A 24538-nucleotide genomic window follows, 5' to 3' on the forward strand; every position below is an offset into this window, starting at 1 on the left:
AGAATAAGAAAAATTTCATTAATAAATTAAAATCTAAAAATTCTTTCAAGAGCCTACTTTTACGCTCACAGTTGTACAACGGTTTTCAGAAAGCGCGCTTATCTGAAGAATTGTGTGATGAATAATTCAATAAATACTTTTTAATCTTATTAATGACTTAGACAGCTATCACAGAGAACAGGATGACCTATTCCATCATTTTCTTAATCTAAACAACATTCCCAGATTGCAATCAACTGACCAATTATCAGGTAAAGATCAAGTCTTAAAAAGAAAGCATCATCTTTCTTTAATTTCAATGAACAGAGAGAAATTGGAATTAATAATTTATTTATCGCAATGATAAGAAAGAATTATAAAAACTTTCAAAATATCCTAAAATTTTGAAAGTAAGCGTGGCTGATTTAAAAAATTGGTAAGAAAGAGGGATTTTATTTTCAAAGCCGTCCTTTTTTCTGTTTTGAGCGACTCTCTGTTGATTTGATACGACATAGAATGATCAGTGTAGTTAAAATTAATTTCCGGAAAAAAAAACTTTGAAAGTTGGTAAAACAATATTAGCAGTAGATTAATTTTTTTGCAAAAAATATATGGTTGATACAATCACTTTGTCAGCAAAATCTATCATTTATTCAGTCTAATGCTAACAAGCGCTTTTCATATAAATTGCTAGGTCATTATCTTCACAGGGAATTTTCAATGATTTTTTTTATACCCTATTATCATAGTAAGTGTATAAAACCCGTCAAAAATGTATTATTATTTTACAAAGAAAATTGCAAATAAATCAGTAGTAATTTGACTTGACTGCATGTTTTGTATATTTGCAGTTACAAAGAGTAATAATATAACGTATATGTTTTACTGTTAAATAAGGATTGTCTACAATTTGTATCATTTCATCAACACGTTTCTTTTAAAGGTACTTGGACAGATTTGAAGTCAATTTTTTTCTCCATAATATTACGACTTATATATTTTAATAACACTTCACACAAAAATTAAATAAAAATCTTATTTCATTGCTAAGTTATTAAATTTTTTATTTTTTTTCTTGGCGGGTTTGATTGACACGTCCTTGCACTTTCCCAAATTTTAACTATATTTCTAATCCTTTGGAAAAATGGCAATCTTGTTGTGTATTAATGAAAAATATTAATACTATAATCCAGAAAATTCAGAGTAGACATGTTCGAAAGCAAAACAAACACACAATATATTGTCAGTCCATGCAGTTGTGGTGAGCAGACTTTGGCGTTTAAACGCACCCGGTGAATTCTAAACATAAACAAAAACAGAACTCGTGCCCTGTTTACAACAACTGTGTACATAACACGAGTGTGCTCGATTTGCTAAACTCTGTACACAACGGAATGACAATACTTGTGAAAGAGTTTTGCTTTCTAACATTTCTACTCTGAATAAAATTATTTTTCTGGATTTAAGTTTTAATATTTCTCAATAATACACAACAAGATTGCCACTTTTCCTAAGGATTAAGAATAAAGTTAAAATTTGTGAAAGTGCAAGGATGTGTCAATCAAACCCGCCAAAAAATTAAAAGTTTTAATATCTTTTTAATGAATTAAGATTTTTAATTAATTATGTATGAAATGCTATTAAAATATATAATTCGTGATATTATACAGAAAAAAATTAACTTCAGATCTGTGTCCAAGTACCTTTAATGATCGAATTGAATATTTACTAGGAAGAAATAATCTTGAAATAGGAAAAACTAGTTTTTGTACGTAGTTAACCATGTGACATCATATAGACATCTCATCCCCGGTGATAATTATCAACTGCTGCAGGTTTTTGTTTGTTTATTTACACTCAGACCATACAATGGTATATGAGGTATATGAACATATTTACATAATTATATACAAAATACAAAGTCAAGCGAGGAAGAGTAGTATCAATTAAATAGTTACTAAAAGCAGGCCAATATCTTTTTAGCTAATAAAGACAGTTTAAACAGTGACTCAACATTTGTGATGGACATAATTTTCTCAAATTTATAAGTATTTATATGACGACAATACTTCTTATCAATAAGTTTTACCCGTAAAGACAAAAAATATGGACACTCCATTATACAGTGAAATTCATCCCCCAGAGTATTTTTGTTACATAGATTACATAATTTTAAAGATCTATCAGTATTAGTCCATCTACCTGATTCTACTGGGAGTTTGTGGTTACAAGTTCTAAATTTTGTTAATACAATTCTTAAGTCTTTTGGGAGTTTACTTAAGTAAATTTCTCGTCCAAAATTGTTTTTGAAAATCCTGTAATTTAAACATTTAGGTGAATTTTCTATGTTCATATGCCAGTCTTGTAAAAATTGATTTAACAACGTTTCTTTCACAATAGATTTTAACCATGTAACACTAATGAAGTTTTGATTTATCAACACATAAGACAGGCCACAGGAATTCAAGATATCCCTTATACATTTCAACCATGGGTGCATAAATGATCCGTCAGAAAATTGCTTATAAAGAAAGCAATACATTATGTATGTCAGCTTACTCTCATGTGACATAAAAAGTTTAGCCCAGTAAGTAATCATTCGTACCTTTATACGTATTATTAAAGGATATCGCCCAGTTTCCCCATACACCATACAATTTGGGGTACTGGACTTAACATGCAAAACAAATTTCAAAAATTTTAAGTGTACCTTTTCTAAAATATCTATGTTTTCGTAGCCCCAAACTTCACACCCGTACAACAAAATCGGGCTTATAACTTTGTCAAAAAGATCTATTTGACAATCTACTGGCAAGTTAAAATACCTTATCTTTCTAAGTACTCCATACATTGCTTTTGAAGCTTGTTTAGTTAAGTGTGTTTTGGCACTTTTGAAAAAAACCACTACGGGACATGATAACACCTAAGTATTTAAATTCATTCACAATTTCAATTGGTGCTTCTCTGTACAAAAATATGTTTTTGGGGATCCTTCCCCTACAAAAAATTACTATCTTAGTCTTGTCTGTATTTACTTGAAGTTTCCAGTGGTCACAATAATCAGAAAACATATTCAACGCTCTTTGTAAGTCCTCAGGGTTATCAGATATTAAAACTGTGTCGTCAGCATAGAAAAGTATAAATAATTTAAACATAATCTTCTGTCATCACATTGACCTGGGAGGATACTGTGTTTACTGCTGTTTGGATTTCACCCATAGCTGAAATTTTCTTTTCAATTTCGGACAACCGAACTTCCAAACAGTTATTTTTGGATTCTATATTTGTTAATTTGGAATTCATTTGGGTCAATAATGAATGTATTTCTACCAAAGTAATTTCGCTACCATCACACATTTGGATGCCGTTGATCACACTATGGCTTTCAGTAACGAGGTTTGCAGTATCTGTCATCGACATTTTTGTCACATACACTCACAACACATAGAGCTCTAACAACACATACGAGTGAGCTTTGTTCAGCGTCACACAAAGCGAAAATGTTTCTTTCTTAAATTCATCACAAATACTCATTACAAAGTTAATATTCTGGATGTAGAATGTTGTGAACGATAATCGTAACCATTATATCTTTTTGTAGATCGAGAAAAAGATTTTAAAACAAGTAATTTCAGTTTTTTGCGGGACCGATCTAAAAACCCGACTTACCACCTCCTTGACCTTGACCTTTCCCCCGGTCAACGAGGGGAAGGTGTAAGATGGCTCATTAATTTCAGGATATTAAAACAAGATAAACGGAGAGAAATTTCAAACTTAATATGTATCATCTATACGTATTTTCTTTTTCTTTTTTTTCAATAAATGATGGTTAAATTAGAGAGTATGCCGGGGTTCTACGGTACCGGTGTACTTACGTATAAATGTTGAAAATTATTAAATGCTGTGAGCTGTTGAACAACAAATGTGACAAATCAATAATAAAGAATGTATTTCAACAAAAAATCAGCTTTAAATTGTTTATTTACTCAATTAGTCTTGAATCATTAATAAAACTTACATTATCTGAAGATACGTTTTCCAAGGAACGTTACTCTGATACCGGTGTATATGTATGGCGCGCCATTAATGTTAAAAATAACAAATTTTTAATTTAAAAAAATTATTTTATTTATATATAAATGTCAGTCAGTTATTTTTCATTTCAATACATTTTTTCTTATATATTATGAAGAAGTAGAAGAAACATTTTTTGAATCATTTGCAGTTGTAAATTGAATTAGTTAATAATTCACAAACTCCTTTAACAATGGGGACATTTAAAAGAACAATATTCTTTTACTTCCCTTTCCTCACAACAAAAGGATAAATGAGTCCAGTGTCCACAAATGTCACATTTTGCCCATTTCACAAAAGTTAAGCTGGCCATCTCTCTAAGTTTTCCTGGCTCCCATAATCCACAGACACAGCATACTTCATCATCATCATCTGTATTTTCCAAACTATCCCTGTCACCATCTTCTACGCCAACTTTGCCCCCTTTTTGGTTTGATCCTGATGTTGATGGCCCACTTTTTTCTGGAATTTGCTTCTTGGATTTTCTTGTCACAGTTGTTGGTGCTGATTTTTCTTTTGGTGCTGGTTTTTTTTGCACTGCAGTCTTTTAGTGTTTTCTGATTTTTTTGCTTTAGTAAATCTCCTGCAATAAATGGAGGTATGAATTTTTTCTTTGGTTTTCTTGGTATAGTCTGAATCTTTCTAGAATCTAAAAATGTGTCATCTTAGTCTATCTCAATGTTTTCCTTCCCAGATTTTTTCGACTTTGTAGAGGTTTGATCTTTGTTGTTGTCAGTATCGTCCTTGTCTTGATTGTGCTCGTATATGATGGATGGAGCAACTTCTGAATTTGAAATGACCTTGTTGTTAAATGGATAGATTCCTGTCTTTTTGAATGCTGATGTTAAGTTTTCAGGTGATAAGGCTCTAAGATAAGGTTTTGCTGTAAGTTCAGCAACTAGATGTTTTGTGATACTGGTTCCAGGATTTCTTTGTAAAAACATCTGACACTCTTTATTATACATAGATTTCAATAGACCGAAAATAGCAACATCTAAGTGCTGGGTAAGGTGGCTTGTATGGGGCGGCAGGACAAATAAAATGACATTATGTCGCTTCGCCCAGTCTGTTAAGGTGAGACTGACATGGGACTTGTGCCAATCATATAATACCAAAACAGACCTCTGGTTCCTACTGTCACTGATTCCCGTGTGCTTTGCAAAGAATTCAGTCAAGTATTTTTCAAATACTTGTGTGTTGGACCATCCAGTCTCTGTCATGATGCCCTCAGCCCCAGGAACAGACCCTTTCAGTAAATCATCCGACCATCTTTTCCCCTTAAACACATAGAATGGTGGCAAATGATTTCCAATTGCATTTCCAGCAGCTATGGTGGTGGTAAGTGATGATCTAGCAGATGTAATGGCTTGTGGTTTTGTGCTTTTACTACAAATAATTTTTGGTTGATTGTGCTCTGTGCTGATTCCAGTTTCATCTATATTATAAATTTGCTCAGGGCTTTGTCTAATGTTGTGCCGTGTCATTATGGATGACAGTTCTTTGTAATAGGAATTAAGTTTATGCCTAGATGCTGCCTCTGCTCTACAGGTTGTCAATTTCTGTGGAGATGCTACTTTCAAATCTGGCCATCTGTGCAAGAACCCATAAAACCAACAATTACTTAAGGTTGATGAGTTTGACTTTTGCTGTGTTAGATCTTTTCCCAAACTTGCTGCATATTCTCGAGCTCCTCTTTTGTTGTAGCCGTAACCCACATCAGCCATGTATTTAATATGTGCCACCAGTTTTTCTTCTTCCTCTCTGTTGAAGATAGGTGTAAACCCAATTGACACATCAATGGGAACAATTCCTAAAGTTCTGTCTCTTAGAGTGGACTCTGGCACACTACACACCTTTGCTGCCTTGTACACCGACATCCCCTCCAAAGTAGCATTGAATGCTTTCTTAAGATTTTCTCTGTTGTATTTCATTTTAATTTTTTGAATTTTCCCTGCTGTGCCCTTAAACCAAAAGATAATTAGATGATAACATTATTATAAAAGTTTAATTCATGGTAAAATATTCTAACTTATTTTAAGTTACATATGTAAAATCTCTTATGTTTTATAAATTTTTTTCCTGGAACTGCGCTCCATACATTTTTTCAACATGAGTGATCACGTGATACATGACATCATTCTTGATGTAAATATACCAGACGATAACAGAACTGCCGATAAGTATTGTAATGCACTTGTAATTTGGCTAATTTTAATGTTTTTACGATATAGGGTATGCAGGCTATTGCTCGTTAAGTTAAAAAAGTTAACAATTTAATGTAGATGTTGATTACTTACCAGACGATGCGAATCTTTATTTTTAAAGCGAGAGATACGACAGCAAGGTATCACCAATCTTCCCTAAAAATAACTGGCCGCTAGGTGTCGCGTTTCGCACGCGACTTTAAAAATAAAGGAATACCCCGGTACCGTAGAACCACCGGTATCGTAGGAATGGAGTATACATCTACACACTACAAAGTTAAACATGGTAAATGATACTCAGAATTTTCATGCTAGATTTCGAACCCCACGAATACCACATTTTTATATTTAAAAAAGTACCGAGAAAATTTTAATTAAAAATTTTCATAGCCACAAACATTACCATACTGAGAACTTTATTAAAAATGTTCAATTCACAGATTTAATTTTATTTTATATATCGCAAGCTAGATTTATTTAGGCATTCTTTGCGCGTTCTTCGCCAATTTCCTTCACATTTACTTGTCTGTTTTTCTTGGCATCTAACAAATACACTAATTTTATGAGTTCTCTTCAAATCCTTTAAGAATTGTGTTTCTTTGATAGTCACGTTTAGGTTTGATTTGGTAATAAAAACGTTTTTATTCTTCCTTGTTTATCAATCACTCCTTGATTCAGATGAATTCATCCAGAAAAGCTATCCAAATCCTTATTTTTAGAATACAAAATTGATTGAAAGTTAAGACCCAAAACTGAGTATTTGTCAATTTTCAATAGAAGAAAAAAATACAATTATGTATTTCATTGAATTTTCGTATTGAATGAAATAATATGACTGATTGAAATATGCAAAGCGCTCCAAATCAAATATTTTACAGTTTAAGTTACATTCTTCATCCGAGGAGCTATTATAGGCTCTACAGCAGAGCTGACTCGTAAGATACAAAAAAAATGTTATACTATACAATTATGGACTGTTTAGAAGGGAGACATCACCAATTTATCAGGTCTGAGTAGGGATGTCACCCGAGGGCGCAAGCGCAAGCGCCCTCGGGTGACATCCCTACTCAGACCTGATAAATTGGTGATGTCTCCCTTCTAAACAGTCCATAATAGTTTTATTATCCTGAAGAATATAGAATTATTAATTAGATAGAGTAGAAAATAGTAATCAAACCTATTTTCTTCTACTCTGCTCCGATTCCATACTTTCAAAATATGTCAACAGACAACTTTTACGTCATTGTTAGAATTTATTGTTTACCGATCACGCATAATTAGCCATTGTACTTATAAATAGGAGTTATTTCGCTTAAACCACTGTAGTTTTATTCATTGAAAGGGCGGCAACACAGTTGTAACCCTTACGCTATTTCATTGTAATCTGAAGGGAGATAACAGTTGTCACCCTGCGCATGAGGGAGACATCACGAGTTGTCTCCCTGCACTAAACCAATCAGATTGACTGTATAATTCTGAAGGATAATAATTACTTTTACTTCAAAATGTATACAGGCTTTCTGTGCATATTCACTAGCATGCATGTATAATTGTACTCTAGAAAACAACCAAGCTTGACCTCTATCCTGAAATACGTGTATATTATGTATTTCTACGAGCTATGTTCTTGAATTTTCAACATAAACTTTACAAGGTAAATTCTATGTCGAACCAAGAATTTCTCATTTCTTTCCACGGATTTTTATGCCCCCGTAAACGAATTTTCGGGGATATATAGTTTTTGTCTTGTCCATTTGTCTATCTGTTTGTCTATTTGTCTGCAAAAAAAAAAATTAAACCTAGCCCCCAACTTTTGACTGGGTGAGATTATGGCTTTTTTATTTCACAGGTGTATTCCTTGTGACAAGACTTTTCTTTGGTACCACTAAATTTGACCTCTTGACCTTAGCGTTTGATACAGTTTTATACCAAAGTTCCAAACTCTTATTTTAGCCATAATTTTGAACCGTTGGTGCTAGATCCTTCATACGTCAAGTATGTATTGCTTGTGACACGACTCTTTATTGGATACCAACATTTTGAGCTTGGAGATTGACTTACTTTTCAAAAATATTAACTTTGGCAATAACTTTTCAACGGTTGATACTAAGCCTTGTATTCCTCACCAAAACATTTTTGGTGACAAGACCTTTCGTTTAATATCAACAATTTTGACCTTTTGACGTTGACTTTAGAGATTGACCTCCTTTGTTTAATACCAACAATTCTGACCTTTTGACGTTGACTTTGGATATTGACCTTCTTTTAATTAACTTTAACCTTGGCTATAACTTTTGAACTGTAAGGGCTAGGGCTTTCATACTTCACAAATGTAATCCTTATTACAATGACCTTTCATTGGATACCAACAACTTTGGCCCTTTGACCTTGACCTTTGCGTTTAACGTAATTATTAAGAACCTTAACCTTGGCAATGGATTTTGAATGGTTAAGGATTGGGTTTTCATTCTTCCCAAATGTAATCTTTGTGACAAGATCTTTCTTTAGAAACCTTGACCCTTTGGTTGTGACTCCGGAGTTTGACCTAAAAACGTTAACCTTGGCCATAACTTTTGATCAGGTGTTGCTAGGGTTTTATATTTCACATTCGTTCTTGTGAGAAGGCCTTATTTTGGGTATCAACATGTTTGATTTGCATCTGTGAATTTTTTTTATTACCATTGTTATGTTGCCATACGGCGGTACCAGTGTTTCAGAAACATATCTTGTTATTTCGGAAATTGCTTGAACTATACTTAAATCGATTAGATGTTATTTTATGTTTAGTATTGTAATAATTACAGTGCATTTCATTTAATCGCAGGGAATGTAAAGTGATTTATTTCAGTGTAGCGTGAGCCGACATCAAGTTAGCGTTACATTTTTCGATTGCTTTAATCCGAATGACATACTAAGAGTGTGAAACAAGATGTGTTTGTGAAACACTGATGCCCCCATATGGCAACATAACGAAAGTTAAGCTTTCTCAAATGCAGATCAAATATGTTGTTACCTTAAGTAAGGCCTTTTCACAAGAAATACAAATATGAAATATAAAACACTAGCACCACCTGGCCAAGGTTAAAGTTTGTAAAAAAGTCGGTCAAACTCAAAGGTCAAGGTCAAAGGTCAAAGTTGTTGATATCCAATGAAAGGTCTTCTCACAAGGATTACATATTTGAAGTATAAAAGCCCTAGCCCTAACCATTCAAAAGTTATGACCATGGTTAAAGTTTTTTTGTAAGTACGAAAATCTCCAAGGTCAAAAGGTCAAAATTGTTGGTTTCAAATGAAAGGCCTTGCCAAAAAACTGATATTTAAAACATGAAATTCCTAGTATCCACCGTTTAAAGATTAGGGCTAAAGTAAAAGTTTGTAATTTTTGTGTAAAAGTGGGTCAAACTCCAGGGTCAAGGTTTTTGATATCAAATGAAAGGTCTTGTCACAAGAATTTAATATGTGAAGTGTGAAAGCCCTAGTCCTCACTTTTCAAAAATTATGGTCAAGGTTGTATTTTTAAAGAAGATCAAATTCCAAGGTCAAAGAGTCAAGTTTCTTGGTATCCAATAAAGGGAATTCTCACAAGAATTACATATGTGAGATATGAAAACCCTAGCTCTTACCATTCAAAAGTAATAGCCAAGGTTGAAGTTTTTATATAAGTACAAAAATCTCCAAGGTCAAGGTCAAAAGGTCAAGATTGTTGATATCCATTACCAATGAAAGCTCCTTTCACGATGAATAAATCAAATGTAAATGTCCTGGTATCTACTGTTCAAAAGACATGGCCATTTGAGTAAAAGTTCAAAATTTTGTGTAAAAGTTGGTAAAACTCCAACGTCAGATTTTTCGGACTAGGTCAAGGTCAAAAAGTCAAAGTTGGTGGTACCTAAAGAAAGATCTTGTCACAAGGAATACACATGTGAAATATGAATGTCATAGCTCCACTAAATCAAAAGTTATGGCAAGGTTAATGTTTTTGCGGACAAACAGACGAACAGAGAGACAGACACACGGACACGACAAAAACTATATACCCCCCGAAACTTCGTTCACGGGGCATAAAAATATCAGTCGCAATCGGTGGCTCATATGATAATGATATTTTGTCCCTTCCGTGTTTTGTTACATTAATCTTTATATACATCACATGAGGATGTATTGTGATAAGGTGAATCATGTGAAAGCTATATTCATACGTGCATAATCTGTAAGTCAGTAAAATTGTAAGTATATTTGCAATTAGTCTTATTTGCAGTACGTTCAACCAAGCGAGATATGTTTCGGGTGATCTTGACTCATCTACATGTATTTGCGTAATTGGTAATGCTCTTCGCGGGGGAGGGGGTGGGAAACATTTGATTATTTATATTCCCATGTTCTTATTAGAGAGAATATTTAATTTGGAGATGACCAGAAACAAGGATAAAAAAGAATATTCGCCAAAACCCGAAAGTTTTATTTCTCAGGGAGTGAGAGGCTGAGGTACCACCAGTAAAGATCAAAGAATTTTTTTTCTCAAACAAAATTTACTAAGGACAGATTATTTATTTGCTATTTGCCGGTGTAAAGACGAATAATGACCACCATCGAATAATGACCGGGGGGTCATTTTTCAACGACAAAAAATGACCCCCACCCGTAGAAAAAAATCATATTTTGTAGAAAAAAGGTCCTAGGGGGTCATTATTTTATATGTTAGTCCTATAAAATACTGACCCCCATTGAAAAATGACCCCTTTTAAAGTGATACAAAATATGCACTCTTTGATATCTTTTTTACAGCGAAACTAATTTTTACATTTTCTGTAACCAGAAAAATACAAAAAGTCGTATGAAATAATTAAGAGATTCATGTAGTCTTTCAATGCAAAAATTGTGTTTGAAAAGAGATTCTTTAATTGTCAAGTAAATAAAATTTCTTTTTAATATTCCTCCTTATAGAGTTTGTTTAAAGAATGATATTCCACTTGTTTTTAGAAATCAAACCATGCAAAAATCAGGTTTAAATACTCTTTAATAGGAAAAATGAAAATTTCCGTCATTTCAACTTTTAGTTTGTTTAAGTTTGGCAAATCCTATTTGACAATGAAAAAGGAGGAAATTCTTATCCCCCCCCCCCAAAAAAAAGAACATTACGTTAAATCAATTCAAAAAAATTAAATAATAAATGAAAAGCAAACATATAAATAAAACTCTATACATTTCAATGATTCTGAAAGAGGCTCTAGATATAATATTGAAATGAACCTAAGCCTTTACACAGGTACTATAATATCATAATTTACTTCGCCATGATTAAAGCATACTTTAAATGTTGGTGGAGGTATACTTGAAAGTATTGTGGCAAAGTAACAGTTAAAAATAAGTAGAATAGTAGATTATTTTTAGCTTATTTCTAATTCCTTCTTATAGAAAAATAAAGGTAGGGTGTTTTTGTTGTTGTTGTTTTTTTTTTTTGCTTTTGTTCAATATTGACTTCCTCCTAAATAAGAAAGGGGGTGGGGTAAGTATAAGACCTAAAATATGCTCTGTAAAGCCATGGGCTAGTGTAAAATACACAGTCATTCTTCGTATGACATCATAACTGGTAAATGTGTTAAACCTGTGCTAACCCATTAAGACGTCATAATTAATTCAATGCCACTTTTCACCATCGTCGGAAACCCACGGTCGGTCTCGCTTCTCTTAGAAGCGAGACCGACCGTGGGTTTCCGACGATGCTTTTTCACGTACTTGACAGCTTCAATAAAAATGGTAGAAAATACTGCATTTTGAAATTCACAGAATTCAATCATGCCAAAATAATCTTAATACAATTCATATATTTTTTGGTTTATAATGCTTAATGGCAAAATATTTCTGCAATAAGAGAAAATATGTAGGCACCTTTTATTTACTAGATCTTGACCTGAAGTTGACAAACCCAAGACTATCTAGTGTAATGAAATTACAATGTACATACAACTTTCGTAATAATTTGAAAGGTATGTAACCATTTTGAAGGAATGCATAAATCGTAAGATATCTTTAGTTGCCAGCTATATAGTGTAATATCTTGATGAAATGTGTCTTAGTCAAAGATGTAGGTCTTGTAGATCTTTTGATCGTGTGTACATTTTTGTGATACCTATAATGAAATGATGTGCATTCCTTTTAACAATTATTTGTTACCTATTCATATTCTTGGTGTTTGATTACAATTTTTCTATTAAATATGATCTTTTTAAAGTAAAAGTACAATTTCTGATAAATATTTATTCTGAAATAACCCCAAACAGTCATTTAATTGTTAAATCCCGTGTAAGTGCAAAGAGGTCAAGAATATGAGTATCGGTAAATAGCCTATCTTTCATTAGTTAGAGCATTTAGAGGGGAAACGTATATATTTTAATCATTTTTTGTAATCATTTGGCTATGCTCTTCATTATATTGAAGATTGAAAACATTGTGACATAGACTTCTAAAAAATATTTACAAATATAAGGTGCATAATTGAATAAAAATAATAGAGTTCATTTGACTATTTTTTTTAATGGTGGACTTATCTTTTATGTTAATTGAACTGATTGATAAGCAAGTACTAATTTATCATTTTGAAAAGTTTGAAAATCTTGTGACAGACTTTTCCGACATAGGTTCTACCTTAATTCTTGTTTTACTCCACCCTTTTACTCAGTTCTGAGTATACTTTTCAGAGAATTTAATATGAAAATCAGATCAAACATTTTCATTGTTGTAACGTCTTCTTTATAATGTATATTAATATGAAAAGTTAATTGAAGACCATTTCTTTTTATGTCCCCGTAATCGAAGATTCGGGGGTACATGTATATAGTTTTATCGTGTTCGTCTGTATGTCCGTCTGTCTATCTGGCGGTTTGTTTGTCCGCAAAAACCTTAACCTTTATCATAACTTTTCATTTATTGGAGCTATGACTTTCATTTTTAATATGTATATTCCTTGTGACAAGACCTTACTTTGGGTACCACTAAATTTGACCTTTTGACCTTTACCTTAGAGTTTGTCCCATTTTACACAAAAATGCCAAATTTTTACTTTGGCCATAACTTTTAAACGGTAGATACTAGTACTCTCATACTTCAAATATGTAGTTTTTTGGCATAACCTTTCATTGGATACTAAAAACCTTGACCATTTGACCTTGACCTTGGAGTTTTCCGTACTTATGATTTTTTTTACCTTGGCCATAACTTTTGAACGGTAAGGGCTAGGATATTCATACTTCACATATGTAATCCTTGTTACATTAAGCATTTTCTTAAGAAATCATCAACTTTGACCTTTGAGTTTGACCTTCCTTTCAAAAACTTATCCTTAGCCATTACTTTTGAACAAGTGGTGCTAGGGCTTTCCTATTTTGCAGTTGTATTTCTTGTGAGAAGACCCTACTTTGGGTAACAATATATTTATATTGCATTTAAGAAAAGTTGAATCTTCGCTATGTTGCCATACAGGGGCATATATGTTTCACAAACACATCTTTTTATTTATGAAGATTTGCGGATAAGAGATGGATACCTCAAAGCGTAACAGACGGATCATTATATACCCTCCCGCTTTTCAAGCGGAGGATATAATAATATATATACTGCTGATTTTTTCTGTCAGTTCGATGATTTCCACCATCAAAAAACAATGTTTACCTAACCCTTATGGCTTGATAAATCTTTTACTCCTTTAGATTCTGAATCATTGCATTTACCTTAAAATACGGCTATAATTGTATAATGTTATGAGATCAACATATCATCAGCTTATTCCCAATAAGCTCAGGTGAGCTTTTTGGCCAATATGCTTCTTTATCTAATTTTTTTTTTTGCCCCCTAAAAATTTTAGCTTTAATCTACAGGGGGTCATTTTTCCACGGGGGTCATTTTTCTTCACGTGGGTTCTGCAAATTTTTAGGGAAGTGACACTTTTTCTACGTGTAAAAGGGTCATTTTTCTACGTCGAATAATGACCGGGGGTCATTTTTCGCTGTCGAAAAATGACCCCCGGTCATTATTTGATGGGGGTCATTATTCGTCTTTACAACAGCTCTCCCTTTACATCTAAATGGCTATCCTTCAACATTTCTACTCTAAATCCATTCATTACTTTCAAATGAAAGTACAATAAACAACAAACACACCATTTGGATATAGCAACGACACGCAGCAGCTTTATATGTACAGTGTACATAACTTATGCGAAATATGAAAATCAATTTCTCTATACATGTTTATGTTGGATTGAATAAATTATTATGGAACGCTGTAACTGCCTTATGTGCAGAACTTGCATTATATTCTGGTACTTTGTCATTATATGATGGTATTTTGTAATTATATTATTCAAATAGTTTTTTTAAATGCAAATGGAAATTCATAAAATACAAATAAAAAGTATATCATACAAATGGAAAAGATCGAATATTGCAATGTTTGACATATGATATACATTGCATTTTCAATAATTTTGTTCAAAATCTGTTTTAGGTGGCAATGTTTCATAACAGTGAGGAAGAGAATACGTCATGCTTAGAAGAAATGAGGAAGTTTTCTTCATTCTCTCTAGAAACAGAAATTAAATCTATCAATCATAAAAAAATCAAAGAAAGATTAAAAAAGCTAGAACAAGACATTGAATATGGATATGGCACAATTGAAGAAACTATTTGTTTTCATAATTTTGTTTCGTACCTACACTGGACATACGATGAGAAGGAAAAGGCAATGGAGTTAGCCATCAAAGCCGTTGAACTTGGAAGTAAGTGTACGTTTACAGCCACGGGAGTAACAGACAATATTATAACCTTGTGTAATCTGTTTCATTTTCACAAAGAAAATGGCAATGTAGCTGAGTCAAGAAAATTTATTGAACGATTTAAAGAATTATCCAAACGAGATGATTTCCAGGAACTGAAATATATTGCAAAAGCTGAGTTAGCTGTCTGTATGTCAAAGCTCGGTCCATTTTATTTGACAAAATCCATAAAAATGTTTCGCGAATCTGTTGACAAGATGTCTACATTTGTAGATTGCTGGCAGTTTCATTTTGCATTAACACTTAATAGAAAAGCACATCTACTTAACATTCAAAATAAAAAAGATACGCAGGATGTAGACGATGATAAAGAGGCCTATGAAAAATTTAAGAAAATTATTGAATGCACTTCTTCAAAAATCCTGAAGTCAAACTCATTGTGTGAAGTCGGATTTATATTATATAATCATCACAATGAAAAAGACAAGTATGAAAATTTGAACTACATGGAATACTTTGAAGAGGCTATAGAAATCAACCCACAGTCATATCATGCCTTAGAGCGATACGGGCAGATCTTGAGATATCAGAAGAACTTGCAGAAATCAAATGAAATACTTGAACGATCTCTGAAAGTTCGTAAAACTCCAGCTGCTTATCATCATCTTGGACTAACTTTTCAAAAAATGGTCTTAGAAGAACATTACGAAAAGAAGAAAAAGCGTTCCCAATTGGAAAACATGTCAAGACAAGATTCCACAAAGGTTGATGGTCTAGGTTTGAGGAGTGGCAGCAGTGATAAATCAAAGACGATTAGGGATTCCTCACAAATAAGAGCAAAAATGAAGTCCTGTCGATATGTTTTGCTGTATCCAGGAGATGAACGTCTGCTGAATGCTGAACAAAATCTAGAAAAAGCTCTACTTATGGACATATCTTTTGATAATGCACGATATGACTTAGGACTCGTTCAAAGATCGCTTGGAAAACCTAATGAAGCTCTCAAAACCTTTAGGTACATAACAAATAGTTACAAAGGGAAATCAAGTAACCAAATTCAATTGATTCTTGCATATGAGCAACAGGCATTCTGTAAATTAGATCTCTTTAAAACCAATGACAATGAAAACGATATAATCGATGCAGTGGATGCCTTAAACAGAGCTTTGGATATTTTGACCCTGTATATAGACTCCTTCCCAGAACTGAAAAGTGCTTGTACTTGTGTCCAAGTGATAGAAGAAATTAAGAAGAAATATGAATGTTGCAACTTGGGAAAAGAAAACAGTAATGACATCCATGACTTTGCTTCATTGTATGAAAAGTCACACGAGTACAAAAAGGCATACGACCTTTACTCGAAATGTGAGCCTAAAACTAGAGTTGTTTATCAAAAGATGGTTGAAAGTTTAAAAGCTGCTGGTGATTATGAAAATGCCATCGGTATATTAAATAGACTTATTATAAATAAAGACCCCAACACCCCACCTGGGCAATTCATATTTCAAATGTATTCTGATGCAGCCTTTTATTCGATAGAGAATCGAAAATTTGAGGAAACAAAGATGAGGCTCTTACAATGCCAGAAATGCATTCCAACATGGGAAAATCATGACAACTGCATTGATGAAGATGATGTAATTGATTTCTACATTCTGCACCATTGTGAAGAAAGATGTCCGCTTGCAGAGAAGTTAGTTCGTTTACTGACAGAGTCATTTTTCGTAAAATTCAATGTTACACTGAATGCGGATGAGTGCTTGCCAGGACGTACGATTTCAAAATATTACAAAGACACAATCAAAAGAGCAAACTTCATACTATTCTTTTATCACGAAAATCCTTTGAAGAGCGAAGACAATGATGGCATAATAATTGAAAAAATACAGGAAGATCCCAGCATGGGTTCAGAAAACAATGTCCTTAACGTTATATTAGGTGATGCAGAACAGCCTTGGCGACACCCAGCTGTCGTACTCCCGAATGACTTTGCCACTGCAGAAGAAGAGGGCAAGGAAGACAATGAGAGGCATGTTTTAGAGGGTCGTCTGATACTGGATATTTTGAGGAAAACTTATGCACTTCAAGAGAGAAAGGTAGCTCATTTTGAATACATTTTAGAGGATTTAATGTTAAGTGGATGCCAGCAATTGAATATTAAAGTACACATAAGATGTCAATACTTTCTCAAATTCTATTATACACTTTTTTGTTCTTGTTCAATTGAAAATTAGGATTAATGACAAGGAAACCTATCTAATTTACAAGAATGAATAACAGATAAATCTTATATATGACCATAGGCATTTTGAGAGTATCGACCTTAATGTGTTCTATTGGTAAATTGGGCCTTTTACTCTTGAAAATCCAGTAGTGCTGCATATTTTAATTTTCCAAATTTTAGCAATTGGACTAGTCTATTTAAATTACGTTAAACCATAATATGAGAGCAGCTCTATCGAATACTGTTTCTTACAATTAGTTTAAAATTCTATTAAAACTGTAGATTATCCATTAGAACAAATTGGAAACTTTTTCTCCTTCCTTTATACCAAGTGTTTTGAGTCGAAACTTATAAGTTTTACTTTCGAACAAAAACGTTTTAGACAGTTAGATTTTTCCAAGAACGTTATCAGAATGCATGTATATCTGCGATCAAATTTTTTGAAATACGTTTCAACATTTTATACATTATCTTCGACTATAGATGAGTTACAACTATTGATAGAAATAGTCTTTATTTTATATGTTTCATAGATTATCAAAAACTGATATTTGCTACATAATTTAATTTACAACTACTGCAGCCGATAATTCAATCGCATAAGAAATCGTATGCATTTACAGGATTATTTTGTCTGTTGAATATTTTATTTTAGACATTGAACTTTCATTTGCAAAATTTTTAGATACCAAATTATCAGTATATAAAAGATAGTAATTAAATTTTTAAATAAGTTCGAATTTTACAGTGATGTGTTGTTGTTGTTTTTTTCTACAGGAAAGGAGTGATGCTTCCAATTAAAACTTTTTCCTTGAAGTATGGACTTCCAGAAATGAGTAGTGACTGCACTATTATATAAAAAAGTGGATAAAAAAATAATGATAATAATAATTATTAAAGATCGTTTTGAATTTGCATGTGAAAGTTGGATATTTTGTAGATAAACGCAAAAAGCACAAAACCCCCTTTTTAATGCTGGCCCCCCAAATCTTAGTCACGATGAAATGTTAAAAACATTAGAATGGACTGAACTATGTAAATATTAATCCTTACTTTTTTTAAATCCTTATGATAATACTTGCATATAGTATATTTGAATGTGTCCCAGTTGCTTTTCTGGATAATATTTTCCTACATATTGTATGCTTGATGAAATTGTAAAAAGTATTCACAAAGGTGTTGTTATCTGCAAGTTAGAGATCATATAAATAATTAATGTATGTCACTGAAAATGTGATGCGTCCAAGACTTGTTCGTGTTTCTTTGGCTTTGAACTAAAGCAAACTTCAAAGGTACATGTACTTGGACACAGATTTGAAATCAATATTTTCTCTATAAAATTACGACTTATATATTTTAATAGCATTTCACACAAAAATTAGTTAAAAATCTTATTTCATTTAAAAGTTATTAAAATTTAATTTTTTTTGGCGGGTTTGATTGACACATCCTTGCACTTTCACAAATTTTATTCTTAATCCTTGGGAAAAGTGGCAATCTTGTTGTGTACTAAAATTAGAAATATTAAAACTTTTATCCAGAAAAATGATTTTATTCAGAGTAGAAATATTAGAAAGCAAAACTCTTTCACAACTATCGTCATTCCGAACTAAGAGTTGCGTACTGAGTTTAGCAAATCGAGCACATGTTATGTACACAGTTTTTTGTAAACAGGGCACGAGTTCTGTTATTGTTTATGTTTAAAATTCACCGGGTGCGTTCAATCGTCACAGTCTGCTTACCACAATTGCACGGAATGACAATATATTGTGTGTTTGTTTTCATTTCGAACATGTCTACTCTGAATTTTATGGATTATGGTATTAATATTTTTCATTTATACAAAACGAAATTGCCACTTTTCCTCAGGATTACGAATAAAATTAATTTGTGAAAGTGCAAGGATGTGTCAATCAAACCCGCCAAAAAATTTGAAATTTAAATATTTTTTATATGAAGTAAGATTTTTAATTAATTTTTGTGTGAAATGCTATCAAAATATACAGGTGTATAAGTCGTAATATTATAGAGAAAATGATAACTTCAAATCTGTGTCCAAGTACCTTTAACATAAAATTATTCAGTCATTCTTTTAAAAATGGTTGCTTTCCCTATTACAACTGGGGATAAAACAAAAGAGATAGGAGAATTTATTCATTCAAGGAGCCATAGCTGCTTTACCGACGACACGGTCGACTGAAGAATTTGAAAGGAAATATTTTTTTTTTCTATTTATAGATATACCTCTGCAAGACTAGTGAAGATCAAATTATTAGATATTAATTGTGAACAAGAGTTTTTTTTTATAGTTGCAAGTATGTTACATGACAATCATTTTACTTGTTCACTACTCTTATTCTGAGACAAAAGATTTAGAAAATCAATGAGAATAAAACAATTGGCTATGAATATGCAGAATTTCTTTTCCCGTGATACTTTTTAAATGTAATATGTTTTTATAACTTTCTGAAATTATGTATACATGTATATTATAAAGCATAATGAGTAAAAACGTAGAAAAGATTCTCAAAGAAAAAAATCATTAATTAAAAAAATAGATTTAGATTGTGTAAATCAAACTTGCAATTACCATATTTACAATTCAGCAATCATACCACTGCGCCAACGAATACATTGACGTATTAATAATAATGATTTAAGAGAGATTACCAAATCTTAAGATATTATGAGAGAAAAAATTGAACGTAATTTTTACATTTTCATCATTTTCAATATGAAGACCAAAATTATCTAAATGTTATGAATTGCAGTCATGTCCACATAAAATTATTCAAAAGCTGTTGTTCTGGTTAAGGGTGGTTTTTGGCAACAGTTTGTCATCGACCTCAATATTTACTATATACTCCATACAAACCGATTATTTTTCATATCTATTATATCGGGGAACTATTAATATTAAAATATCATTATTGTGTGATTCGGTTTTACAAATGTTTGAACTAAGATGTTATGACAAAATTTTGGTTAAACAATGTATTTACAAAATCACTACTAGAGTAAGCGAAAATGTCTATCAAATGCGATTTGCCTCTTCAATTGTGAATACAAAGTAAAAAAAAAATCATAAATTAGATGAGACCATTTTTGATGGAATAAAAAATGTTTCCTGGAGGTTTACAAAAAGTTTCGAGAAGGACAGTTTTAAGTCAGTCGGGAGATGACATACATACATTTTTCAAGATGGTCTTTCATGTATAGTGAATGAGCTTTGAAGCGCATGTACAATCAATGAATAGAGGTTTTGATTAATATTTAATATTGATTTTCTGTTACTCTACGGATTATAACTACATGTAATTAACCTAATTTATGCCCCTTGTAAAGGGTAAAAGAGAAACAATAATACTCCCAGTAAGTCAATTAACAATGTTTTATCTTATTTAATACCGCAGTATTTTCAATATTATTCATTTATCATTCAGTTTGTCTTTATTACATGTACTTTGTAAAAAAAAATATAACAAAAGAATTATTTGACAGGTACAACCAGTGTCTGACAAGATGTTAAACAAAACATTATTCGGTAAAATTCCAATTTTGGAAGTTTTCAAAAACTGAACACTTAAATAAATCCCCACTCTACTTTTCATAAAAAGTTAAAATATTACCGGTGTAATGTTTTTCTTTTAAATTTCAAATGTATTTTTTCTTGAATTGCCTACATTTCTGAATTTATGAATTCTGATTATGAATTTTCTCAAAATAATTTAGATGATTGAACCATGTAAAATCAATATAGCATTTTAATGCTTGAAATATGAGTTGATAGGCAAAATATGTGTTAGCTCGTTACCATGGCAACCAAAAGAGTAACCATAATCGAAGATTCGGGGTAAAGAGTTTTGCCATGTCCCTCTGTCTGTCGGTCTATCTATTTATCTATTTATCTGTCTATTAGCCCGCAAAAGATTTAACATTGTCTATAATTTTTGAGTTAGTGGGGGAAGGGCTTTCCTATTTCAAAGGTGTAACACTTGTGACAAGATAATTCTTTTGGTAACACCAAATTTAACCTCGTGCCCTTGACCCACTTTTACTAAAAATCGAACAAAGGCCATAACTTTTAATTAGTTGGTGCTTAAGCTCTTATACTTCACATGTGTATCCACTGTGACAAATCCTTCCATAGAGTGTTTAGATATATGACCTTTTGACCTTAATCCTAGAGTTTGGCCCACTTTTAAAACTTTAACATTAGCCATAACTTTTGAATCATAGAGTACTAGGACTTTCATATTTCACAGACGTCAATCGTCAACATCCCTTGCTTATGTTTCAAAATGACTTCATCATCTGCATACGGAGTTTATATATCTCAGTTGATTTGATTCGCAAGAGCATACTCTTTTGATTGACAAACAAGTTGATGAACTAGAATCTCTGCAGTCTCGTTTAGAGTCATCATTTCGTAAGTTCTTTGATCGATACAATAGCAAAATCGATACATTGAACAATTTATCATCCAGTCAAATGCAGTCAAATGACTGAGTTTTTTTTTTCATACCATTAGTCTATTATTTACACACTGAATTGAAAACGGATTTTTCCGTTATTTTCACTATCATGACAAAGAGCACAAGGTGGTTGTGATCAGTCGGCATGGGATGCTCTTCCCCTCCATTGCACCTGATCCCACCTCTGATGTTTTGGAGGTCCATGTTTGCTCTACTCCTTTTTCGAATTGTTTATGAACTTTTGAGCTTGAATACTGTTTGTTTTCTCTATTTCATATTGTATTGGTATTAATAACTTGAGATGGGCTCATGGAAAGGCCTATTCGAGTGTTCCACAACTCTTCAGTAGTACTAGTATTTCAATCTTCACAGAGAATTGGTGTTTAAATGCACTGACGCTTTCTTTAATTTACAAATCATAATTATTTTGTGAAAATTACCAATAATTTAATGTGTATGACTATATACGAATTTTCTGCGTATTCCAACACAGAGCTGTTCATTGCCAAGGATTATGTAAACCCATGTAATCTGAATAATAGTATCGAAAATGTTGACCAGCTAAGTACCTTGTATTTGAGAAATTTTAGAACACAACATTTCAATGAAATAATTAAACATATCCGAATGAGCTGTACAGTTCCAATCTCAGTTAGGGATATTTAGGATACAAAGAGAAAATGATGCACCTTTAAAAACTTTGGAGGTAGAATTTCATAACTTACATAGTGCTAAAACAGTACGATTCTAAAGTATTACAAATTCAGTGTAGAGATTTCCGAATATATCCCAACTTTTACGTTTTGATTGTTATACATCAAGCCTTTCAAATTTTTATCTGACTTATAATAAAAAAAAATGGGAATTGTTTGCAATTTGGATTTTAATAAATAACTATTAAAGCTATAAGCAAAGAAAATTAAATAGAAAGTTCAGAGAGAAAAATTTGTTTGTATAAGGATATCCGTTCCCTATAGCCAGAAAGGATAGCTCTTAAATTAAAATCTAATCCTCATCTCAAAATTGAGCCTAAATTTGAATCTACTCGTCAACAAATTTCACGCATCCTAGTATGACTCTCCAGTATGAACTCTTAAGCAACCATCTTGTGAAAAATTGACATTTGTACCCCCTGAAGTACAAAAATAAATTCATTTTATAAAATCGAATTTCCTTCAATGATCAAGAATTAGATGTCAATGTTTATGAGCATTATACCAAATTTAAAATGATTTGTGATATCTTACAATGATGGCACTAACATATTTTAAAACAATTGAAATAAATGGAAAATTTAAGTATCAAATGCATGGATACTTTTTATGTATATACATATTTATTTATCGATTTCTAATAGAAAATGCCAAATGGGTACTTTAGTTTAATTTTCATGAAAATACAATGTACATTTAATAATTTTTCCTGTATACAAAAATACTTTAATGATGAACTTTGAAGAAAAAAAGGCTAAATACACATTGTTTTTTTTATTTCAGAGATATTTTTGTGAACATTTTCAATTTTACCAAACTCCTGAATTTCAGGACCTGAAGATCGGGCTGCTAAAATGGTATTCAAATTAAGAGACAAGATTTAAAATTGTTCAACAAAGCGATATATCAATATTTACAGTAAATATTTGTTGAACATTAATCCTTGTCAATTGAGATAACATGCGCCATTTAGGTTAGATGTTGCATTACATCTTCGTTGCCTGAATGATTACGTTCATTGACAGTCTGCTCTAGAGTCACGAGGTAAGGAGTTGATCCTTACGTCGCGGGTTCGAATCAAAAAGTGGGACATGGAGACTGGTCCTTCGGGTGAGACCGAGCAAGTGGTGGTGTCTCCATATGAGTGAAAAATTCTCGAGAGGGATGATAAACAACATACAATTTTTTTTATCAATCAATCATTGAACGTGCATTTGTGTTGTTTTCACTTTGTTACATTGACCAATGATATCGACATGAACTACCAGTATGTGTTGTCTTTCTTTTCCTGGCGTCACGGAGATATACAGAATATACTTGTTAACTTTCTTTCATGCAAATGAAAAAAAAAATAATGTGGTGAAAAATGAATCAATATGTCAATATACTATTTGCAGTTTTCAATTTTTTTGTCACAGTCAGAATTGAACTGTATATTGTAAATCCAAGTAATTTGTTTTGGTGCCTTTAATCTAAAGTATATGACCACGAATTCAATATTGAATCCTTACAGGGCATAGTTTCATTTCGATAATAGTTTGCTTTAAATAAATTGCATGAAATAGATCAAGGTCAAGCCATGAAATGCACGTGTATGACTAAAGTTATTTATCTTATTTTATCTCTATTCAAAAACTTTCCATTTTGTATATTATTTCTTATCTGGAAATATAAATAGATTGTTATCATACATATTCCAGAGAACTAAAAATAGCTTATAGCTTCCTCCTTATGGTGTGCTGAAAGTGTCCTCTTCTTTGTTCACTCATTTACAAATTCTCAATCTCGTATACTTGTGCATAATGATACCAATTAAGGTAGTCCGATCCTCAGCTTTATAAAATAAGCAGTTAAGAAATCAAAAAATTAATAAAAGTATTTCTGAATCCAAAAAGTTTTGTAAATTTATCCGCTGTATTTCTTTTTAAGTTAAAGATGAAAGTTTCTATCATATTATATAGGGAAAATTGTCAAATTTCCAATATTTTTGCAGAAAAAGCTAATTGGAATATCAGCAATATATTTTCCAATTGAAAATTGATCAACAAATATATTTTAGGTTAAAAGATGATATGTATCTAGGCATTCTTAGAAATTGT

General features: G+C 32.0%; 2 protein-coding genes across 4 annotated transcripts; one reads left to right on the forward strand and one right to left on the reverse strand.

Moving 5' to 3' along the window:
- Positions 1-4718: 4718 nt before the first annotated feature.
- LOC134229990 (uncharacterized) lies at positions 4719-5984 on the reverse strand. The gene has a single exon (XM_062711763.1). It carries the CDS (start codon positions 5982-5984, stop codon positions 4719-4721), a length of 1266 nt encoding a protein of 421 aa, XP_062567747.1.
- Positions 5985-10344: 4360 nt separating this feature from the next.
- On the forward strand, positions 10345-20475 carry LOC134229989 (uncharacterized). Of its 3 annotated transcripts, XR_009984266.1 has the most exons (4): positions 10351-10471; positions 14760-17123; positions 18029-18415; positions 20404-20475. XR_009984266.1 is itself a non-coding variant. In XM_062711762.1 (3 exons), exons 2-3 carry the CDS (start codon positions 14766-14768, stop codon positions 18050-18052), a joined length of 2382 nt encoding a protein of 793 aa, XP_062567746.1. In that variant the 5' UTR covers positions 10345-10467; positions 14760-14765; the 3' UTR covers positions 18053-18506. The 3 variants fall into 3 exon arrangements, 2 of the variants coding, with proteins under 2 accessions (XP_062567746.1, XP_062567745.1); XM_062711762.1 differs by lacking the exon at positions 20404-20475 and having other exon boundaries at positions 10345-10467; positions 18029-18506; XM_062711761.1 differs by lacking the exon at positions 20404-20475 and having other exon boundaries at positions 18029-18506.
- The last annotated feature ends 4063 nt before the right edge of the window (positions 20476-24538 follow it).

This window comes from Saccostrea cucullata, unplaced genomic scaffold (assembly GCF_032062105.1).
Source record: "Saccostrea cucullata isolate Sc308-1 unplaced genomic scaffold, CSIRO_AGI_Scuc_v1 ctg4878, whole genome shotgun sequence".
Classification (NCBI taxonomy): domain Eukaryota; kingdom Metazoa; phylum Mollusca; class Bivalvia; order Ostreida; family Ostreidae; genus Saccostrea; species Saccostrea cuccullata.

Coding starts and splice junctions, on each gene's coding strand:
- LOC134229990 (XM_062711763.1), bottom strand. CDS start 5,984: ATGAAATACAACAGAGAAAATCTTAAGAAAGCATTCAATGCTACTTTG.
- LOC134229989 (XM_062711762.1), top strand. CDS start 14,766: ATGTTTCATAACAGTGAGGAAGAGAATACGTCATGCTTAGAAGAAATG. Junction 17,124..18,028: donor ATGCACTTCAAGAGAGAAAG/GTAGCTCATTTT, acceptor TTTTTTCTACAG/GAAAGGAGTGATGCTTCCAA.